At 56.1% G+C, this 18,941-nt stretch overlaps 1 protein-coding gene and 1 pseudogene across 6 annotated transcripts; both read right to left on the bottom strand.

Moving 5' to 3' along the window:
- Positions 1–2,436: 2,436 nt before the first annotated feature.
- ARID5A (AT-rich interaction domain 5A) lies at positions 2,437–18,075 on the bottom strand. 6 transcript variants are annotated; one of them, XM_030827727.1, is made up of 7 exons: positions 17,968–18,073; positions 7,574–7,689; positions 5,623–5,761; positions 5,278–5,330; positions 4,806–4,903; positions 4,339–4,498; positions 2,437–3,973 (listed from the first exon to the last, which is right to left on the bottom strand). In XM_030827727.1, the coding sequence occupies exons 1-7, from the start codon at positions 17,969–17,971 to the stop codon at positions 2,759–2,761; spliced, it is 1,785 nt and encodes a 594-aa protein (XP_030683587.1). In that variant the 5' UTR covers positions 17,972–18,073; the 3' UTR covers positions 2,437–2,758. The 6 variants fall into 6 exon arrangements, with proteins under 6 accessions (XP_030683587.1, XP_030683586.1, XP_030683590.1 ...); XM_030827726.1 differs by lacking the exon at positions 17,968–18,073 and having other exon boundaries at positions 7,574–7,847; XM_030827730.1 differs by lacking the exon at positions 5,623–5,761 and having other exon boundaries at positions 2,438–3,973; positions 17,968–18,075.
- Positions 16,792–17,412, bottom strand: LOC105738928 (annotated as a pseudogene).
- Positions 18,076–18,941: the final 866 nt, after the last annotated feature.

Genomic DNA, 18,941 nt, shown 5'->3' with positions numbered 1-18,941 from the left:
CTCGCCTCAGCTCCCTGTCCCGCTCTGTGTGCCAGACTGTCCCAGCCCAGCGCCTCCTCGGTGGAGTCTGGCTCTCCCCTACTCCGAATCTTCACACAGCTTGTGGCCTGGTCCCGCCGAAACCCAAAACCCGTGCCACCAACCTCAGGTGGAGCCTAGTGCTTCCCAGAGGCGCCAGGGCATGGCGGTGCTCCGGTCTGAGATCACTCATTCTCGTCCCCTCCTCCCCTCAACCTCAGGTCTCCAGCCCTGGTACTTGTCCTCTGTCTCTGCTCACTGAGGAATCAGAGGCACTGACGGGACCCCACCATTCAGGCCGATTGTGAGTGGGACGCTACCCTCTGAGAATCGGGTACAGCTAGTACCGGGCTGTGGGGCACTGGGCCCAGAGGGTGTCCTGGAAGCATGACTACATCCGGCTCTAGCATCTGTGCCAAAGCAGGGTCCCCTGAGTCCTGCCCAGGGCGCCCACTTGCCCAGGACAGACCCCCAACGGGAAGTGCATTCTCCAGATCGGCCTCCAGAGGGCGCCGTGATCACAGCGCTGAGCTGCCTGCCCTCAAGTCCTGCGGACGGGCCGCCTGCCCATCTTTGCGCCAGGGCCAGGCCAATGTTGCTTCGCAGATGAAGGGCACCCTGCCCCATCCTGGGCAGGACCCTGCACACAACAGGGTCATCTCCCCTTTTATCCAGGGGATCTGACCCCAATGACCAGACCCAGGGCCTGGAGGGTGAGCAGAACTCAGCTCCCTCCCCATTCTTTTTTTTTTGAGACCGAGTTTTGCTCGTTGCCCAGGCTGGAGTGCAGTGACGCAGTCTCGGCTCACTGCAACCTCTGCCTCCCGAGTTCAAGTGATTCTCCTGCCTCAGCCTCCTAAGTACCTGGGATTACAGGCGCCCGCCACCATGCCTGGCTAATTTTTGTATTTTTTGTACAGATGGAGTTTCACCATGTTGGCCAGGCTGGTCACAAACTCCTGACCTCAGGTGATCCGCCCGCCTTGGCCTCCCAAAATGCTGAGATTACAGGTGTGAGCCACTGCACCCGGCCCCTCCCCATTCTTTATTATCCACTGAGCCTCCGCAGCTCGGAGAGATGGACTGCACACGGGCGCATGTGGCAGTGCGGAGCTCAGGGCTGGTCACTGCAGGTGCTCAGCCTGACATCTTGGCATCTCTCAGAAGGAAGGAGATGGAAGGTTGGGAAATGCCCCTGCAAAGCCTGAGTGCTCTCAACATCAGGGACCACCACTCTTTGCCCCTCCACCCGTCACAGGCCTCGCTTGGAAGGTGCCTGAGCTCTCCTCCACAGGCTGCTCCTGAAGGAGGCAGCCAGGGGCAGGGGCTGGATAGGGTGCCTTTTTGGCCTGGCCACCCACTCCCTGGTGCCAGGCATGCTGCACGTTCCCTGGCCTGGGTTCTGTCATCATGGATGGTGGCCTTGGGCAAGCAAGACCCTGCCCATCCCTGGCCTTGGCCTCTCTACCTGCAAACTATGGGGGCCCTTCCCATGGCCGGAGTTCATAAGCATCCCAGCATCCCAGCCCCAGCGGCCAGGGTATGTTCCAGTGGTGCGTGTCACCCACTGACCTGCTCACACCTATAGCCCTGACATCTGCCCTCTGCTTGGCCAGCAGTAGCCCCACTTTTCCAGGACTACATGTGAAGCTGTTTGGGTGCAGGCTGCTTGTGGAGGGAGGGGACAGTGCCTCTGAAAAGAACCTGCCCTCCCTCCTCCCGAGCCAAGGCCCTGCTCCCATCCGGCCTGCAGGAAGCAGGGTGTCAGGCCGCAGGGATTCTAATATGAGCCCTGGGGCAACCACATCTGAAACCGCAGGGGCTTGTTACCGATGCAGACACGCAGACCCAGACCAGTGGATTTGCTCCCCTTTCCCTCCAGGCACCTCCGGTGATTTCAATCCAGTGGTCATTCTGGCCTGTCCATGCGGGTCAGGCAAGTGGGGTGGGGCTGCAGAGTGGGCTCGGCTGCAGGCCCCAGAAATCTACATCCACCACCAAGGCAGACCAACTCAGGCTTCCTGGTGACACTCCCAAGCCCCCAGGGGCACTGGTAACAGCCTGGGGTCCTGCTCAGAGCACGGGAGTCACACAGCCTGCGCAGCCCTCCCCTGCCCCTCCTGCCAGGGGAACCTGGGCAAGTCACCGACCCTCCCACGGCCTCCAATCCCCATCTCCACAATGAGGAAGGCAGCAAGCATTCCCTGAAGCTCAACTAGGAAACTGGACTGAAGGCAAGGACAGATGTCAGAGGCTTCCTCAACGGCAGAGGCTGGGGTTTGCTTTGGGCCTGCTCTTGAGTGGGGTAGTGATGTTCAGGTCCACTTCCTTGGCCCCCTAATAGCAGCCCCACCCACAAGCTCACCCCCACCTTGCCTGCCGTTGCAAAGGCTCACACCACACACACTTCAGGGCTATGTGGATTCACACTGGTGTCTTTTTATTGGATTTTCCGTGGGCAACCTGGGTGTTTCGAGCTCCGCTCTGGGGCAGTGGGAGCAGCCCACCCTCTCCCAGGGCCTTATAACAACTGGGTCCTCTGCTCCTGTGCTCAGGCTGCTGCCTTGAGATAAACCCAGTTTTCCCACTGCCTCCTTCTTCACTTGTGCCAGGCTGCCCAGCCAGGGGCATGGCCCAGGTGTCCTGGGTAGCAGGCACTAGTTCAGAGCCCCCTGGCAGCAGCACCTGCCTGTTGTAGGCCCCTGTTGACTCCACAGTGTACACGACACCATGGGCTGGCCTACAGCTTGGTGTTGAGGTGGAAGAAGTGGGGTGCTGCATAGGTTGTGACTGGTGGTGCGTGCCAGGCAGATGAGGCCGGGCAAAGTCTGTGGCGGAGGGCACTGTCGAAGGATGTGGGGGGGAAGTGCATCAGGCCAGCGGCCACAGGCGAGGGGCCTGCAGTGGCCAGGAAGTGGGCCGGGAAGGCCGGGATGACCAGGGGGCTGAAGGGGAGTGCAGCCTGGCCCTTCAAGGGGCCCGGGGTGCCAGTGAAGTTCAGCGGGCAGTGCAGCATGGTGCCCCTGTAGGCCTCTGGGGGCACAGGCCCCAGGGCTGGGCCCAGAAGGCAGGAGACCAGGCCAGACCCTGCAGGTTTAGCCCCACACTTCTTGGCATCCGCCTCCTTAAGAAAGGGAGACACGGCCCGCAGTCTCTTCCCACTGTGGGCAGCACCCTCTTCCTCCAGGCTGCGCTTGCTGCCCAGGCCTGGGCTACTGGGGAAGGTGGGCGGGAGTGTGGGGCTCTCGGCTGGGACCTTGGCCATGGGGGACACCCAGCAGGCTTTGGGCTTGGGGTAGAGGATGCTCTTTCTGGAGCCACCTTTGTGGAATGCAGAAGGGCGGTTAGCGTCCCCGCCCCACACCAGCTGGGGCTCTTTCACTGACAGCCCCTCTTTGCCAGGAGGCCCCAGTAGCACCCCATCTTTAAGTCTAGAGAAGAAGTCCCTGGGGTGCTGGCTGACAGGCTTCAGCACCTCGGTGGGGTGGGTGTGGAAGCAGCCCTTGAAGATGGGGGCTGCCGGGCAGGGGCCCGCCTGTGCCTCCTCCCTGAGGCTGCCACCTGGGGCCTGCAATTCCTCCTGAGGGGTCAGCCGGTGCCTGGAGTTCTCAGTCAGCCCTTTGGGGCTCTGGGGACTCTCTGGGAGGTGAACAGCTGGGGACGCCTGGGGCTCTGCCCCATGGCGGCAGCCCTCCTCCTGGCACTGCAAGGCCTCCGCCTTGCTCACCTGGGCCAGGAGCTTCTTTTTGGCCAGCGGTGACATGATGCCGTGTGTCCCCTTGCAGTAGAAGCTGGATAGGAGCCGCTTGTAGGCCTTGGGGCAGCCGCTGGCACCCACGAAGGACACAGAAGACCCAGAGGCCGGGCCCTGCTGTTCTATGCTGTTCCTGGGGGGTTCCTGGCTGGGAAGTGGTGCTGGGTCAGCAGCATCTGCTTTGGTCTTTCCTGGCATCATCTGGAATGAGAGAAAGCCTTGCCTCAGGGCTACCTGAGCCACCCATCCTGACCTGAGGAGCAGGAGGTGGCACTTTCAGCCCTGCCCAGGTCCCCCGCTAGCCCCTGCAGTCCTCTGTGCAGAATTTTCCAAAGGTGCCCTGTCCTCTGAGTGGACACAGCCTCAGGTGCCTGGTGGGTGGGCGGAGGCTGGAGTTCAGAGTCCACTTGCACAACCATCTGTGAAGAACCAGAAACCTTGCAAGTCCCGCCCTGGGTGCAGGTTCTGTGTGTTCTGAGCAGACAGCTCTGCGGCCACAGGGAGTTGTGGGGTAGGGGGCTACAAGAGGCAAGGGAAAGGGTGGCCCCAGCCAGCTGCAGGCCTACCTGGTCCATGCGCCGCTCCTCCTTGGCCTTCTTCGGCTTCTCGGTGGCCCCATCATCCCCCCTGTTCTCCTTGGCCATCTTGTACTGTTTCCTGGGCTTGGAGGTGGGCAGCGGCTTGTCATCCTCCCCCTTCAGGTGCCGCACGTATGGCAGGACCAGCCTGGGGAGGAACCACGCATGTCCCCCAGGAGGCCGGCGCCCATCCCCTCCATAGGCCTCTGTAGCCTCCTCTGAGCCCCTCTTTCCCCGCCGGCGCCGAGGAAGGCCCTCTCCTGGTCCCAAAGCTTCAGCTCCCTCAGTGACTGCGCGCAGCCAGCCTGAGCTCCCGCAGCTCTGAGGACTGCACAGCGCTGAGGACGGCGCATACCCGGCCCGCTCTGGGCAGAGTCCACCCTGCCCTCCCGGCAAGGTCAGCCAAGGCCCCGCAGGGCAGGCGGCGTCCAGCACCCGGGCCCGCCCCGCCGTACCTCTCGTAGTGACGGCGCGTGCACGTGGCCGCGCTGGTGCTGCCTGGGTTGCCCCCCAGCTCATCGTACACGTTCTTCCAGAGGCGGCGCCCGGTCACCTGCAAGGGCACCTCGTGAGGGCGCGGCCGGCGGGCGCCCCCTGGCGGCGGGGTCCTTGCAGCTCCGGCCACCCTCACAGGGACTCGAAGGACTGCAGTTGGGCAGCTGCTCTGCGGCTCCAGCAGCGGCCAGCCGATTCTCCCTCCTAGGGCCATGGACTGCTGGCCCAAGCAGTTTTCCCAACACGGGGCAGGCAGAACAGATGGGGAAGGCTGAAAAGCTGCTTTGAGCAGCAGAGTACCAGCGGGGGAGGCAGGGAGGCAGGGGCAGGACTGGGGATCCTGGCTCTTCCTCTGTCCAGAGGCAAGGACAGTGCTGCAGGCTCACCCCAGGGATATGCAGTTTGGCAAGGACTGGGAGGTGCCTTCCTTACCAGCTCATAGGCCCCCAGCTTCTCCACTGCCTTGTAGATCTTCCACAGGTTAACTGGCGGAAAGAGGGGCAGGCTGGCCGTCAGTCTCTGTGGGAGGTGGGGACAGCCTGCCACCCCTTCCTGGTGCCCTGACAGGCAGGCACAGACCAGCACACACCCAGCCAAGGCCACTGCGATAGACGGGCAGGCTGTGCCCTGTGCACCCCTGGCCCAGTGGCAGCCTGGAGGGAGGCCTCCTTTCTATCTGCAACCTGGGTCACCCAGAGTGGGAGTGCCTGCCCGATGCCCTGCCTGGGCGGGGTCCCCTGCTGGGCCCCCCTCCCTGCCTGCACCCCAGGGACGCACTCTGCTTGAAGCCGAGATGGGGCACCCTCTCGATAGGCGTGTGTCGCTCCTTCATGAACTTGTAGAGGCTGACCAGGAAGGCCTGCTCCTCCTCCCGCTCCTGCTCCTCCTCCCGCTCCCCGCCTGCCTCAGGGGAGTCCTGGGGAGAGAACAGGAGGCATTGGGATGGGCCCCAGTTGGTGGCTGGCTGCTGGGGATGTGCAGAAACCACTGGCTGCAGGAGGAATAAGGTGCCTGCCCCAACCCCAGTTTCCCAGAGAGCACCTAGTCACTGTTCTGGGAGGGAGTGACTGTTCCTGGGTTCGGCAGGCACAGGTGTCAGCTCTCAGCACCCCAGGACAGGGGCTAGAGTCCAGGACCTCCCTGGAGGCTGGGTACCCCAGAGCAGCTGGCTCCAGAGGCTGCCACGAGAGCAGTCCCCAGCCTTCTCCAGGCCAGGGTCACTTCTCTGTCTTGGTCTTGATTTATCATATTTGTGTCAGCTCCTCTGCCAGACTAGGAGCTCCAGGAGGGCAGGCTTAGTGTCCCTGGGACTCCCCCATAACCGCAGAGGGAAAAGCTGAAGGAACAAAGGTGCTTGGTGCTTTCTGGTGCCGTGGGGTTGCTCTGTCAGGCCCATGTTCCCCGAGCCTCTGTGTGGCCCCAGCCTGCTGTGCTGAGCACAGGGAGGTGAAGCTCTGGGCTTCAATTGCATACTGCTGTCAGGGGCACAGGACTTTTGGTTGCGGATCCCAGAGGGGCAATCTCTGCTGATGCCATTCATCCAGCGAGTGGCTCGGGGCAGAGCCCAGGGCCCATACCCTGCTCAGAGAACAGACAGCTTCCAGGACATAAACCATCTGGACTAGGACAGCGCAGACAGCCATGTGTTCCAAAAATATTTGGTCCAGCTGGGCACGGTGGCTCATGCCTGTAATCCCAGCACTTCGGGAGGCCGAGGTGGGCAGACAGATCACTTGAGGTCAGGAGTTCGAGACCAGCCTGGCCAACACGGGGAAATCCCATCTCTACTAAAAATACAAAAATTAGCCAGGCCTGGTAGTGCATGCCTGTAATCCCAGCTACTCGGGAGGCTGAGGCAGAAGAATCATTTGAACCCAGGAGCTGGAGGTTGCAGTGAGCCAAGATTGTGCCACTGCACTCCAGCCTGGGTAACAGTGAGACTCTGTCTAAAAATAATAATAATAATAATAATAATAATAGATTCAAGTTTATTTCAGTGTTTTTACTTTTTTTGTTAGTTATAAATAGCTTCTGTAATAGTTCAGTGTTTTTAAGGTATTAAAGACCTCTGAGAAGAAACAACATAGGAACTCACATATCACCCATGAAATCATAACATGCTGGGGCCCTGGGGCTGGTCTGTGCAGACCTCAGAGGAAGGCTCTCTCATAACTGCTCAAGTCAGTCTGCTCCTCCAGGCCTCTATTCTGAATTCCCGGCAAGCTGCTAAAGACAACTACCATTTGCAACCACTTTTCTGCATGAATCAGGATACTTTTCCAGACTGTGCCACCAAAGCAAATGGCCAAAATGAATGAAAGCTGGGGCTGACTGTGCTCCGAAAAAGCTGCCTGCAGCTCCCCCTTCAGATTCTGTGCTCATCGAAACAGTCTTGTTGGTCTCACCGAGTGACTTTATACACCCATGTTATGCATCTGAATGAATGGATGTGAATGTGGTTTTACATCATGGGCTGGAGCTTTTGTCTGTTTTATGGATCAGGGTGGTGGGTCATCTTCATTTGAGAAAACGGTTCTGCTACAAAAACCAAGATTGAAACTCTCTGCCACAGATGACAAGTAAGTCCCCTGGCTGCTGGGCAGGGCCAGGGTAGGAACATATCTCCCTCCTGAGAGCTTGGGGAGTGTCCAGGTTCACCTGGAGGCGGAGCACAGGTGAGGGTGGCAGGGAAGAGCACCCAGGGAGTCAGCAGAGGGAGTCAACTCACCTCCAGTGAGATGGGGTTCTGGATCCCGTTCTGCTCACCAGCAGGTTTGGGGGATGCAGGTGGGTCTAGGGCGTCACCCTCCGTGGACTGCTTCCTGTTCCCTTTGACAGGGGCTGCTACAAGGAGAGAGGGAAGGAGGAAGGAGGAAGGGGTGGGGAGAGAACACATGAGATGCAAGCAGGGAGGAACAGGAGCAGTCTCCTTACCCCCAATCAGAGTTGCCAGAGGGCGCCAGTGCAAGGGCTCACTCCTGTGATCCCAGCACTTTGGGAGGCCCAGGCAGGCGATCACCTGAGGTCAGGAGTTCAAGACCTGTCTGGCCAACATAGTGAGACCCCGTCTCTATTATTTAAAAAAAAAAAAAAAAGAATTGGCCAGGGGGAAGGGGTGTGTCCCTGACTGCACACAGGCTACATGCACACACGCACACACACAGACACACATACACACACAGAGGCCCTCCTCCCCTCTCCCCCACAACCCGCTGCATCTGCTCCACACCTGCCCCTTTTCTTTCCTCTGCTCCAGCTATCTCCCCACATCTTTGAAGGAAACGCAAAACCACCTTGAGGTCAAGTCACAGGAGGCCGGGGTTGGGCTGTGGTGCTTGGGGAAATCCTGTCTCCAAAATCTGCCCCATGCTCAGACACAGAGTTGAGAAGCAGCTCAGTCTCACTGGAGAGCTAAAGGATCCCATGACTGTGGCCCCAAAGCAACACAGGGGTCCCTGAGTAGTAGTTCCTCTGGGAATATTCAGGAACATCTGACCTTTCCCTGAGCATCTGCAGAGTTCTAACTGCCCTAATAAGGCCACATGCTCCCCTCTCCCTCACCTGCAAGGGTCCTGGTGACCCCTCAGGTCTCTGCTGACAAGTGCCTTCCTCTGGGTGGCCTCCTCCGGCCCCTGGCCACCGGCAGCTCCTCCGTCACCCTAGGCTACTCACAGCCATCCTGGCTGAACTGCCTGTGGCTCTTGGGGCTCCCTGATAGTTTGGTGAGGCTTCCCATACCCACACAGCAGGTGCCAAGCTGGAATGAGCAAGGCTCACAACAACCCTGCGTGGCAGGCAGGAGAAGCCATGGGCTGTATTTTACTAAGAACCACCATGTGCTGATGGTTGCAAAAACGCAACACCTCTGCCACTGCAAAAACCACAACCACTGGAAACTGCCTCAGGCCACATGGCAGGCTGGCAGCAGATACCAGACCAGGAACCCATGTCTTCTGACAACCTTTTCTTTCTGTCCTTTGTCCTTTTGTTAATCAAGTATGAATTGGTTCACTCCCTCCCAGGACATCCTTATTGTTAGGAACCTATGAGATTTCCCTTCCATCCCAGACAGAAAAATAATCTCCTCAGGAACAAGAAACCCAAACCAGTGTAAGCCAGGGGCCAGTGGTACTCAGAGGCACTAGAATCCTTGGCCACTGAGTGGTCCTGCTTTGATAGGTGTTCTTATGTCTTGCCTCAATGTTGATGGCTGCTGACTGATCTCAGGGGGGTGGTTTCTTGAGCTGGGGTGACTGTGGCAATTTCTTAAAATAAGACAACAATGAAGTTTGCCACATCCATTAACTCTTCCTTTTTTTTTTTTGAGACAGAATCTCGCTCTGTCCTGGAGTGCAGTGGCACGATCTTGGCTCACTGCAATCTTCGCCTCCCGGGTTCAAGTGATTCTTCTGCCTCAGCCTCCCGAGTAGCTGGGACTACAGGTGCGTGCCACTATGCCCGGCTAATTTTTGTAGTTTTAGTAGAGACGGGGTTTCACCATATTGGCCAGGCTGGTCTCAAACTCCTGACCTCATGATCCGCCCACCTCGGCCTCCCAAAGTGCTGGGATTACAGGCATCAGCCACTGTGCCTGGCAACTCTTCCTTTCATGAAAGATTTCTCCATGGCATGCATGTGATGCTATTTTTGACAGCATTTTATCCACAGCAAAACTTCTTTCAAAACTGATGTCCATTCTCTCAAACCCTGCTGCTGCTTTATCAACTAAGTTTCTGTAACATTCTAAATCCTTTGTTGTCATTTAGACAATGTTCACAGCATGTTCGCCAGTAGATTCCACCTCAAGAAGCCACTTTAGGATGGGCGCGGTGGCTCATGCCTGTAATCCCAGCACTTTGGGGGCCAAGGTGGGCGGATCACCTGAGGTCAGGAGTTTGAGACCAGCCTGGCCAGTGTGGTGAAACCCTGTCTCTACTAAAAACACAAAAGTCAGCTGGGTGTGGTGGCAGGTCCCAGTAGTCCCAGCAACTCGGGAGGCTGAGGCAGGAGAATCCTTTGAACCCAGGAGGCGGAGGCTGCAGTGAGCGGAGATTACTCCACTGTACTCCAGTCTGGGCGATGGAAAAAGACTCTGTCTCAAATAAAAAAGAAAAAAAAAAGAAAACAAAAGGAAAGAAAAAAAATTACTTTCTTTGCCCACCCATAAAAAGCAACTCCTCATCCACTCAAGTTTGATCATGAGATTGCAGCAATTCAGTCTCATCCTCAAGCTCTGCTTCTAACTCTAGTTCTCTTGCTGGTTCCACTGCATCTGCAGTGACTTCTCCACTGAAGTCTTGAAGCCCTCAAAGTCATCCATGAAGGTTGGAATCAACTTCTCCCAAATGCTTGGATATTTTGACCTCCTCCCAAGAACCACGAATGTACCTTAAATGCTCTCCGGAGGTTTTCAATGTATTTTGCCCGGATCCATCAGAGGAATCACTATCTATGGCAGCTACAGCCTTACAAAATGTATTTCTTAAATAATAAGACTTGAAACTTAAAATTACTCCTTGATCCTTGGCTCTAGAATAAATGTTGTGCTAGCAGGCATGAAAACAACATGCAGTTCCTGGTACATTTTCATCAACGCTCTTGCGTGACCGGTTGCCTTGTCAATGAACAGTAATATTTTGAAAGGAATCTTTTTTTCTGAGCAATAGGTCTCAGCAGTTGGCTTAGAATACTCAGTAAACCATGTTATAAACAGATGTGCTGTCATCCGGGCTTTGTTATTTCATTTTTAGAACACAGAGTGAGTAGATTTAGCATAATTCTTAAAGGTTCTAGGTTTTTTGGAACGATAAAATGAGCACTGGCTTCAACTTAAAGCCACCAGCTGCATTAGCCCCTAACAAGAGAGTCAGCCTGTCTTTTGAAGCCATGCATTGACTTCTCCTTAGCTATGAAAGTCCTAGATGACATCTTCTTCTGATACAAAGCTGTTTCATCTACATGGAAAATCTGTGGTAGTGTGGCCACCTTCATCGATGATCTTAGCTGGATCTTCTGGATAAATTGCTGCAGCTTCTACACCAGCCCTGGTTGATTCACCTTGCACTTTTATGTGATGGAGATGGCATCTTTCCTTAAACCTTGTGAAGCAACCTCTGCTAGCTTCCAACTTTTCTTCTGCAGCTTCCTCACCTCTTTCAGCCTTCATAGCATTGGAGATTTAGAGCCTTGGTCTGGATTAGGCTTTGGCTTAAGGGAATGTTATGGCTTGTTGGATCTTCTATCCAGACTTCTCAAACTTTCTCCATTATCAGCAATAAGGCTGTTTTGCTTTCTTACCATGTGTGTTCACTGGAATAGCACTTCTGATTTCCTTCAATAACTTTTCCTTGGCATTCACAACTTGACAAATCGGTGCAAGAGGCCTAGCTTTCGGCCTATCTGGGCTTTCGACCTGCCTTCCTCATTAAGCTTAATTATTTCTAGTTTTTTATTTTAAAATAAAGACCTGTAACTCCTCCTTTCACTTGAACACTTAGAGACCACTGTAGGATTGTTAATTGGCCCAGTTTCAATATTGTTGTGCCTTAGGCAACAGGGAGGCCAGAGAAGAGAAAGAGAGGAAGAGAGATGGGGAATGCTGGTCGATGGAGCAGGTGGAGGACGAGCACACACAACATTTATCGATTTAGTTCACTGTCTTTGTGGGTGGGGTTCATGGTACCCCAAAACAATGATAATAGTAACATCAAAGATCACTGATCACAGATCACCATAACAGATATAATAATGAAAAAGTTTGAAATGTTGTAAGAATCACCAAAATGTGACACTGAGACACAAAGTGAGCACATGCTGTTAAAAAAATGGCATCGATAGACTTGCTCCATGCCAGGTTGCCACAAATCTTCAATGAGTAAAAAATGCTGTATCTGTGAAGTACAATAAAGCAAAGCATGATAGAGCAAGGTGGGCCTGTACATTCTCTCCCTCAGTCCCAGAGGAATTCCATTTTAAAGAGGGGGAATCTGAAGCCAGAATGGTTATGGGTAAGTCGCTTGCCTCCCTGGGGGACCAGGATTCAAAACAAGGTCTGATTCTGGTCCAGTGGCTGCTGTGGTTATCAACATTTGCAAGGACTTCATGAAGAGTCCAAGTAAGCCCAGAGAGAAACCAATCCTAAGGCTTGTCAAAGAGAAAGAGACCAGGGCCACCCTTTTGGGCTAGCCTCTGACCCACCAGTCTCCAGAAATCCTGGGTACTAACAAGTGACCCAGCAGACTGATGCCTTTCCAACCAAGTCCTCTGTGACTTTGTGCTTCAGTCTTCCCTGCTATGAAATGGGAGAGGAAGATCCTTGAGTTCTTTGCTAGCGATCCGTGAATTCCTGAAGTCTTCCAGGTCCAGGAGCACCTCCTCCACCGGCTCTTCTCCCACTGCCTGCTACCCTCAGCTCACACATCCCCTCCCCTCATTCCTGCTGTCCCAGAGCCTCGGCATCGACAGACCCTCTCCATGTCTTCTTTGGTGTGACTGGGGCTTCTTAGTCACAGACTTGCTATGTGACCCTTGGCAAGTTGCTGCCCCTTGGGCTTCAGAAAAATACAGTGGTTAGACAGGGCCCATCAGAATCACCTGGAGGAGCATAATGCTCCGGCTCCATCCTCAGAGTCTGATTTAAGGTCCAAGGTGGGGCAGCAGGGTTAAAGCTCCCCAGGGCATCCCAGTGGGCAGCCAGGTCACGAGCCACAGGGCGAGAGGGGCCCTAGTCCCTTCTGCGTGATTCAGAGTTTGCAAGCTCTGCCTGGACCACACTGGGGGAAAATCTCCTGGAGTTGGGTGCTCGTGTTACCTGGAAAGGAGGTCACCAATCCGAGCTGTTTAACCCCAGATGGGAGAGGGATTAGAGCTGTCGCCTTAAGCCACAAAGGAAAACATTCTATCTCTGTGTCCAGCTGAGTCCCCAGATGAACTTGGTCTCCATTCTCAGGGTTAGTGCTCTGTCCTGCCAGGGTCCTCTGGGTTGCAGGTCTCTGGGCCCCCACTTCTGCAGCATTAGATAGGCGAGAAGGGAGAGTCCTCCCCCTTGGTCTCCAGGGTGCCCTCTGTCTTGTCCCTGACTGCCCTAATCCCTCCCTTTCCCTGATCATTCACAGATCAGGGTTACATTTGTAAAAGGGGTTCTGCTATAAAAAATAAGCTTGAAACCCGCTGTCATAGATGTTGGGCCACGCAGGTCCGGCGTTGGAAGGTAGAGAGCTGGGAGCCAGGCAGGCAGGACCTGCATGGGTGGGTGGGCCCTCTCCTGGCTCTGTGGAGGAGGGAAAAGGCTTATGGAGCTGGAGGCCCCGTCTCCCAGCCCCACTCAGCCCACAGAGGCAGGAGAAACCCACTTGCCCCTGATAGCTGCTGCTGCTGCTGTGAGCCACCGCACTACTGCCTTGTTCCCAGCCTGTGTGTGCAGATTCCTTCCTGGCACAATGCCTTACATGTTTTATTTGTAACAAAAGTGGGGGATCAAATGCAAAAAAGAAAACTGCTCTCCATAAGAATGTCATCCAGACTTCACCTTTCTCCATCCAGCAAGCAATGATGATGAATGGTGATTATTGTCTCATTACTCACTTCTAACACATCTGGAATCTATTCCAGTATACAGGATGAAACAGGGATCCTAGCCATACTTTCCCTCCATTGGTTAGGGGGTCCCAGTGAGTGGCCTCCTCTCCCAATGGTGTAAAATGCTACTTTCCCCATAATGTCAATGCGTATAAGGAAAACATCTGGGACTATTTCTGGACATTCTATTCTGTTCCATCTGCGGTGGAATGCTAGGACCTGTGCACACTGTTTTAATTTTTGTAGCTTTATAAATCAACTTACTATCCAGAGGGCAAGTTGCCCAATATTACTCATCTTTTAAAAATATTCCATCTGAACTTTGGGATAATTCTGTTATATTCTCTTAAAAAAAAAAAACAAAAAAACACGTTGGGAGGCCAAGGCAGGCAGATCATGAGGTCAAGAGATCAAGACCATCCTGGCCAACATGGTGAAACCTCATCTCTACTAAAAATACAAAAATTAGCTGGGCGTGGTGGCATATGCCTGTAGTCCCAGCTACTTGGGAGGCTGAGGCAGGAGAATCGCTTGAACCCAGGAGGTGGAGGTTGCAGTGAGCTGAGATCAGGCCATTGCACTCCAGCCTCGGTGACAGAGACTCCGTCTCTAAAACAAACAAACAAACAAACTGGGGGCTTTGATTGCATTTAAATTTAGAAACTACTTTGAGGAGAAATAATGCCTTTACAGTATTGCATCTTTCTTTTCAGGACCATGTGTCTCCATAATTCAGGTTTCCCTCTGCAGTCCTCAGAAGTTCCTTCTTAAAAAGCCCCTGTGCTTTCTTGGGGAGGTTTATTCCTAGTTTGTTCCTTGAGTTTTGTGCAGCTAGAAAATGGTGTTAGAAAAACCCTGATAACGGTAGTTCACTCCACAAAAGCCCTCCTGCGATTTCCTCATTTCACTGCTGGGAAGAGGGCTGAGGCAGGCTAGGTGGCTGCACCAGAAGATGAGCCTGGGCTCCTAGTGACCCAGTCCCTCACTAGGCAGAGAGAGGGTGCAGCAGGGTGCTGGGCAGGAGGATTGCCTGAGGCTCTTCCTGTGCTATGAGTCTGATTTCTTTCCAACTCCATGGCTCCTGTCTGAGTCAAGCTCAACTCCCAGATCCTAAAACTCCAGCACTGAAGAGGTTAGTCTGTCACTCCCTCCAGTAGAGGATGCTCCCATAGGTCTACTTGTTCTCAAGTTATATGCTCCACCGACTCAAATCAGTGCCCTGGCTGGCGTGGGCTAGGCATCTCATACAACTTTGCTTTGTTGAATCTTCCCAGCCATCCAGATATAACAGATATAATGTCTGAGGCTCAGAGAGGTTCAGTAACTTGCCTGGGCCCACACAGCTTATCCATGGCAGAGCTGGGATTCAGAACCAGGGTAGTCTGACTCCTGAGAGACGCTGATCCGATAGCTAGAGATTTTTTTCTTTCTAATGGGAGCAGGGAGACCTCAAGTTCCTTATCTGTGCTCAGAGGATGCAAACTCCTCCCCTTTCCCCAAGTAGATGTGCAGTTTCCCAGCACATCGCTCCTGTCACTCTGCTAACAAGAGCAGGTCTGTGTTGACTGCTAAGGCATCCAGGCTCAGGGATGGGAGGGGGCTGGTCAGAGAGCTGGGCAGCAGCTGGCGGGGCGGGGGGGGGGGGGTGGGGGCCGGGAAGGGGCATGGCCCCCACACTCTGTGAATCAACTTCCCTGGCCTGTGTTGGGGAGGGCCCAGAGGACCCACCATCTTTGAATAAGGGGTGCTATCTCCATAATCTTGAGGAAGGAGGAAAGACCTGTTGATACCTACTGAGATTCCATTTAAAAAACTGCTACCTGTTACCTGAGAGAGTAGGGGGCCAGCTCTGGCCAGGGCTCAGCCAACCTGGCGAAGCAAAGGCAGGTATGCAAAGGCAGGAAGGTGAAGGCAGTGGGGCGGTGGTTGAGTCACTGAAGACAAACTTAAGATGTCTCACAGGGCTTAGCCAGGACTAGAAGGTAGCTATGGGCCGGGCAGTGGGTGGATGTAGGGAAGTCAGCGGGCCCCCTACCCTGCCAGACATCAAGCTGGAAGCAGATGAGAGTGGGCCAAGAGGATAGATGGGGCAAGGGGCTCTAGCACCACATGGCTGCACCTCTTATCAAGTTGGTCACTGCTTCTGTATCTCCCTTTCCCCATCTACAAGATGGGCGTGCTAGACTCAATGTGCCCAATGTTCTCAGCAGAAGAAAGCGAGAAGAGAAAGGAGGCTTCCCCCACAAACCACAGCCAGGCTCAGTAAGAAGATCAGAGGCCTGCCTGTCCTGCTCCCTCCTCAAGGCACCTCGCTGCCCAGCAGGTGCTCCGGAAACATCAGCCTCCTGGGTGCAGGATGAGCGCAATGGACTTACAGACCCCTGTTGCCCAGAAAGGGGCAGTGACTAGTACAAGGCCACACAGCTCTCAAGTTTAAGGGTCTGCTAGAGGCACATACCCCTTTCCTTCTCTCCCTCCCTCCCCATCTTTCTGCTACCCGCCCCACTCACCCAGGGTGTAATGGGAAGGAAGTGACACTTCCTTTCATGAAAAGTCACCGACTGGGAACACTGCGTCAATTACCACAATAATGGTAACAGCAGCCTCAATAACAACCAGCAGACGCCGCCCCGCCCCCTCGGCTGAGGTTGTTGGCTTAAGTTTCTCTGAGCTTGGGCTGGAGCAAAACAAAGACAGCCTTTGAAGCGGCGAAACGGCCGGTCCACTAGGCAGCCCGGGAGCGGCGGCCAGGCCGAGTCTACGCGGAGCTTGCGCCAGCAGTTTGGGGAGGGGGGCCTGCCAAGGACTGAGCTGGAGCCAGCAGTGAGAAGAAACGCGATGGGCCTGGGACCCCCACTCCCTACCAGGGCACAGGTGCAGCTCAAGCCACAGCCCGACCTCAGTACCTCAGCTTGGGGGAGGGCGAGAGAGACAGGGTCTGGGAGCAGCTGAGGCCACAGGAGCCACCAGAGGGTACAGAAAGGGACGGAGGTGCGGGGGACACTGAATGTGAGGCTACCAACTTCCAAGCCCCACTCTCCCTGTCCCTCTTACCGGGCTCTGGGATGTCCTAAAAGCCCCAGTTCCAGGATGGGGCTGTCCCTCCCCACTGAGTCTGGGTCACATTTGGTGGTGAGAGACAGTGAGAGCTCCTCAGATGGTTTCGTGTGTTGCCATTCCACCTACGGGGCAGAGGCTCAGAGGTGCCAGTTGACGTCTCCCAACTGTAGAAGCAGATTATCGGAGGCCCTTTCCACCTCTGCCACACCAAGCTCTAGGCCCCAGGCGGGTCCCTAAGGCCTGGATTGGGCTCTGAGCTCTGCTGTGGGGTGAAGCCCTCGAGCCCCGATCTCCCACCCCTCCTGTGCTCTAGCGTTGCCTGTAGGCGCAGTGACGCCACCGTGCGTGTGGGCTCCCATCAGCTGAGCCCAGGTGGGGCAAGAGGCACCTGTTGTCCTCCCCTGGGGCCCGCAGAGCCCTCCTTACTGGCCCAAGACTCTGCAAACAAAGGGACACTGGACCCACAGCGCCTCGGGACCCCCTGGGCCCTCGGGGGTCCTGCACCGCGCAAGCCCCACCACGACGGCGCTGGGCGGAGGGTGACGCGACCCCAGCCCGGGCGACCCCTAGACACCGCGGAGGGACTGAGCGCGGGCCCGGGTTGGCCCGCAGCTCCGGCCGAGCGCGAAGCCGGGCATCACCTGCAAGCTCGCAGCCCACGCTCTTGTCCTCTTCCCCCGACGCTCCCCAGCCGCCACCTCGTCCCTTCTACAGACCGAGGGAAGAGAAGGGGACACACAAGGGACAGGAGAGGAGAGCAACCAGGGAAGCGACCCCTGTCCTGCGGGGCTGCGGCGGATGGGCGGAGAGACAGGAGAAGAAAAGAGAGAAGGGAAGAGAAGGAAGGGGCACGGGGCGAGAAGCCGGGCTCCCCGGACCATCAGCGCAGCCCGCAGTCGAAAGAGGAACAGTGGAGCCTTCAAAGCGCATTGAGCAAGTTCTTCACACCCGCGCAGCCCCTTTCAGGAAACGGCGGCCGCAGAGGAAAGGACCGCGCGCTCCGGACCCGAAGTCTGTGCCCGGCGGCGCCGCGGTTCTGAAACCCGCAGGATGTCACGGGGCGGAGGGGCGGCTGCCGACAGCTGTCACAACAAATTAGCTGAGCCCAGCTCGAGGTGGAAACCGCAGCAGGAAGTGGGACAACAGAGCCGTACCCAGCTCGGCACATTTCAGGCAAGAGACGGCGAAAAGAGTTTCGAGATAAACGCCCGGGAAGCCCCTGGCCGCCAAAACTTTTTGTCTTTCCTTTTCTCGAAGCGCGCGCGGACGCCCAGCCTCACCCCTTTCGCGCCGGCCGGGGAGCGCTGAAGCCGCGGGCCGGGCTCGCTCCCCATGGCCGGCGCCCCAAAGCCCACCCCGGGCCCCTCTCCGCCCCGTACAGCGCACCGACTGCCACGAGGGCTGGAGGGGACCCGGCGCCGGCACCTTGACCCTCCCTGCAGGGCCGCCGAGCCCCGGTCCGGGCCGCGCCGCAGAGCCGCTTACCCATGGTCCGGCGAGGTCCCGCGGCGCCCGCCCCGAGACCCTCAGCGCGCGGCTGTCCAGACCCCGCGCTCTCTGGGATACTGGCTCGCGGAGCCGCCCGCCTGCCGCCTCCCCGCAGTCCCGCCCCGTCCCGCCCCTGCTCGCCCCACTCTGGGCTCCCATTGGTGGGCCCGGCTTCGTCGTGCGGGGGAAGTGGGGGGCGGGGACCGCCCTTGAGCCCGGTGACCTCTGGGAATTGTAGTGCGCGCCCCTCGCCTCTAGGCTTTCAGAGTGGGGCCCCTGGAATAGGCTCCTCACCTAGAGGAGCGGAGGCAGGACCCCCAGGAATCATTGCTGCCTTGTGCCTCAGTTTCCCTGGAGGCAAAACTAGAGCCTTGGAAAAAGCCTCCTTGCTTTCAGCAGAGCACTGAGGGCTCTGTGGAGCGAGAGAAGTGCTTCTGACTTTGATTTGAAAGTGGCCCTGTGCATTTCCCAGTCCCACCTAGCCCAACAAAGAAGGCCAGGTGAGGCCGGGAGCGGCCTGGAATCCCTGTGCTTTGGAAGGTGGAGGCGGGAGGATCACTTGAGCCCAGAAGGTCGAGGCTGCAGTGTGTTTTGTGTTTTGATCACACCACTGCACTCTATCCTGGATCCTGGGCAACAGACGGAGACTCTGCCTCAAAAAAAAAAAAAAAAGAAGGAGAGGTGGTTAGTGTGAGCTAGGCAAGGACCAAACTAATAAATCCTTGGCCTAGGCTCTGTGGCCAGGCCTGCCAGTAATAGTCAATGTCCACATACATAATGCAGACAGAGTGTGAAAGCTACAAGCTGAGTAGTCCAAAGAAGGGGCATGAGTTCAGGCTGTGGGAGGTGGGAATGAGGCCTAGGGTGAATGGAGGCAGGAGGAAGTGCCCAGCCAGCCATAGCAGCAACCTGGACCTGTGCAGGCCAAAGAGGAAGAAACGGAGGCTCAGGGTTTCAGTCCCAGCAGGTGG

Source organism: Nomascus leucogenys, chromosome 14 (genome assembly GCF_006542625.1).
Source record: "Nomascus leucogenys isolate Asia chromosome 14, Asia_NLE_v1, whole genome shotgun sequence".
NCBI classification, from domain to species: Eukaryota; Metazoa; Chordata; class Mammalia; order Primates; family Hylobatidae; genus Nomascus; species Nomascus leucogenys.
The sequence above is the reverse complement of the archived record's forward strand: the minus strand, read 5'-3'. Positions and strand labels throughout refer to the sequence as shown.

Bases quoted from the DNA above. Each gene is read 5' to 3' on its own strand.
- ARID5A (XM_030827731.1), bottom strand. From the start codon at position 7,741: ATGTGTTCTCTCCCCACCCCTTCCTCCTTCCTCCTTCCCTCTCTCCTT. The intron at 4,499-4,805 runs GTACGGCGGGGC...GTTCCTCCCCAG, and splicing joins ACGCGCCGTCACTACGAGAG to GCTGGTCCTGCCATACGTGC. The intron at 3,974-4,338 runs GTAGGCCTGCAG...CTCTCATTCCAG, and splicing joins AGGAGCGGCGCATGGACCAG to ATGATGCCAGGAAAGACCAA.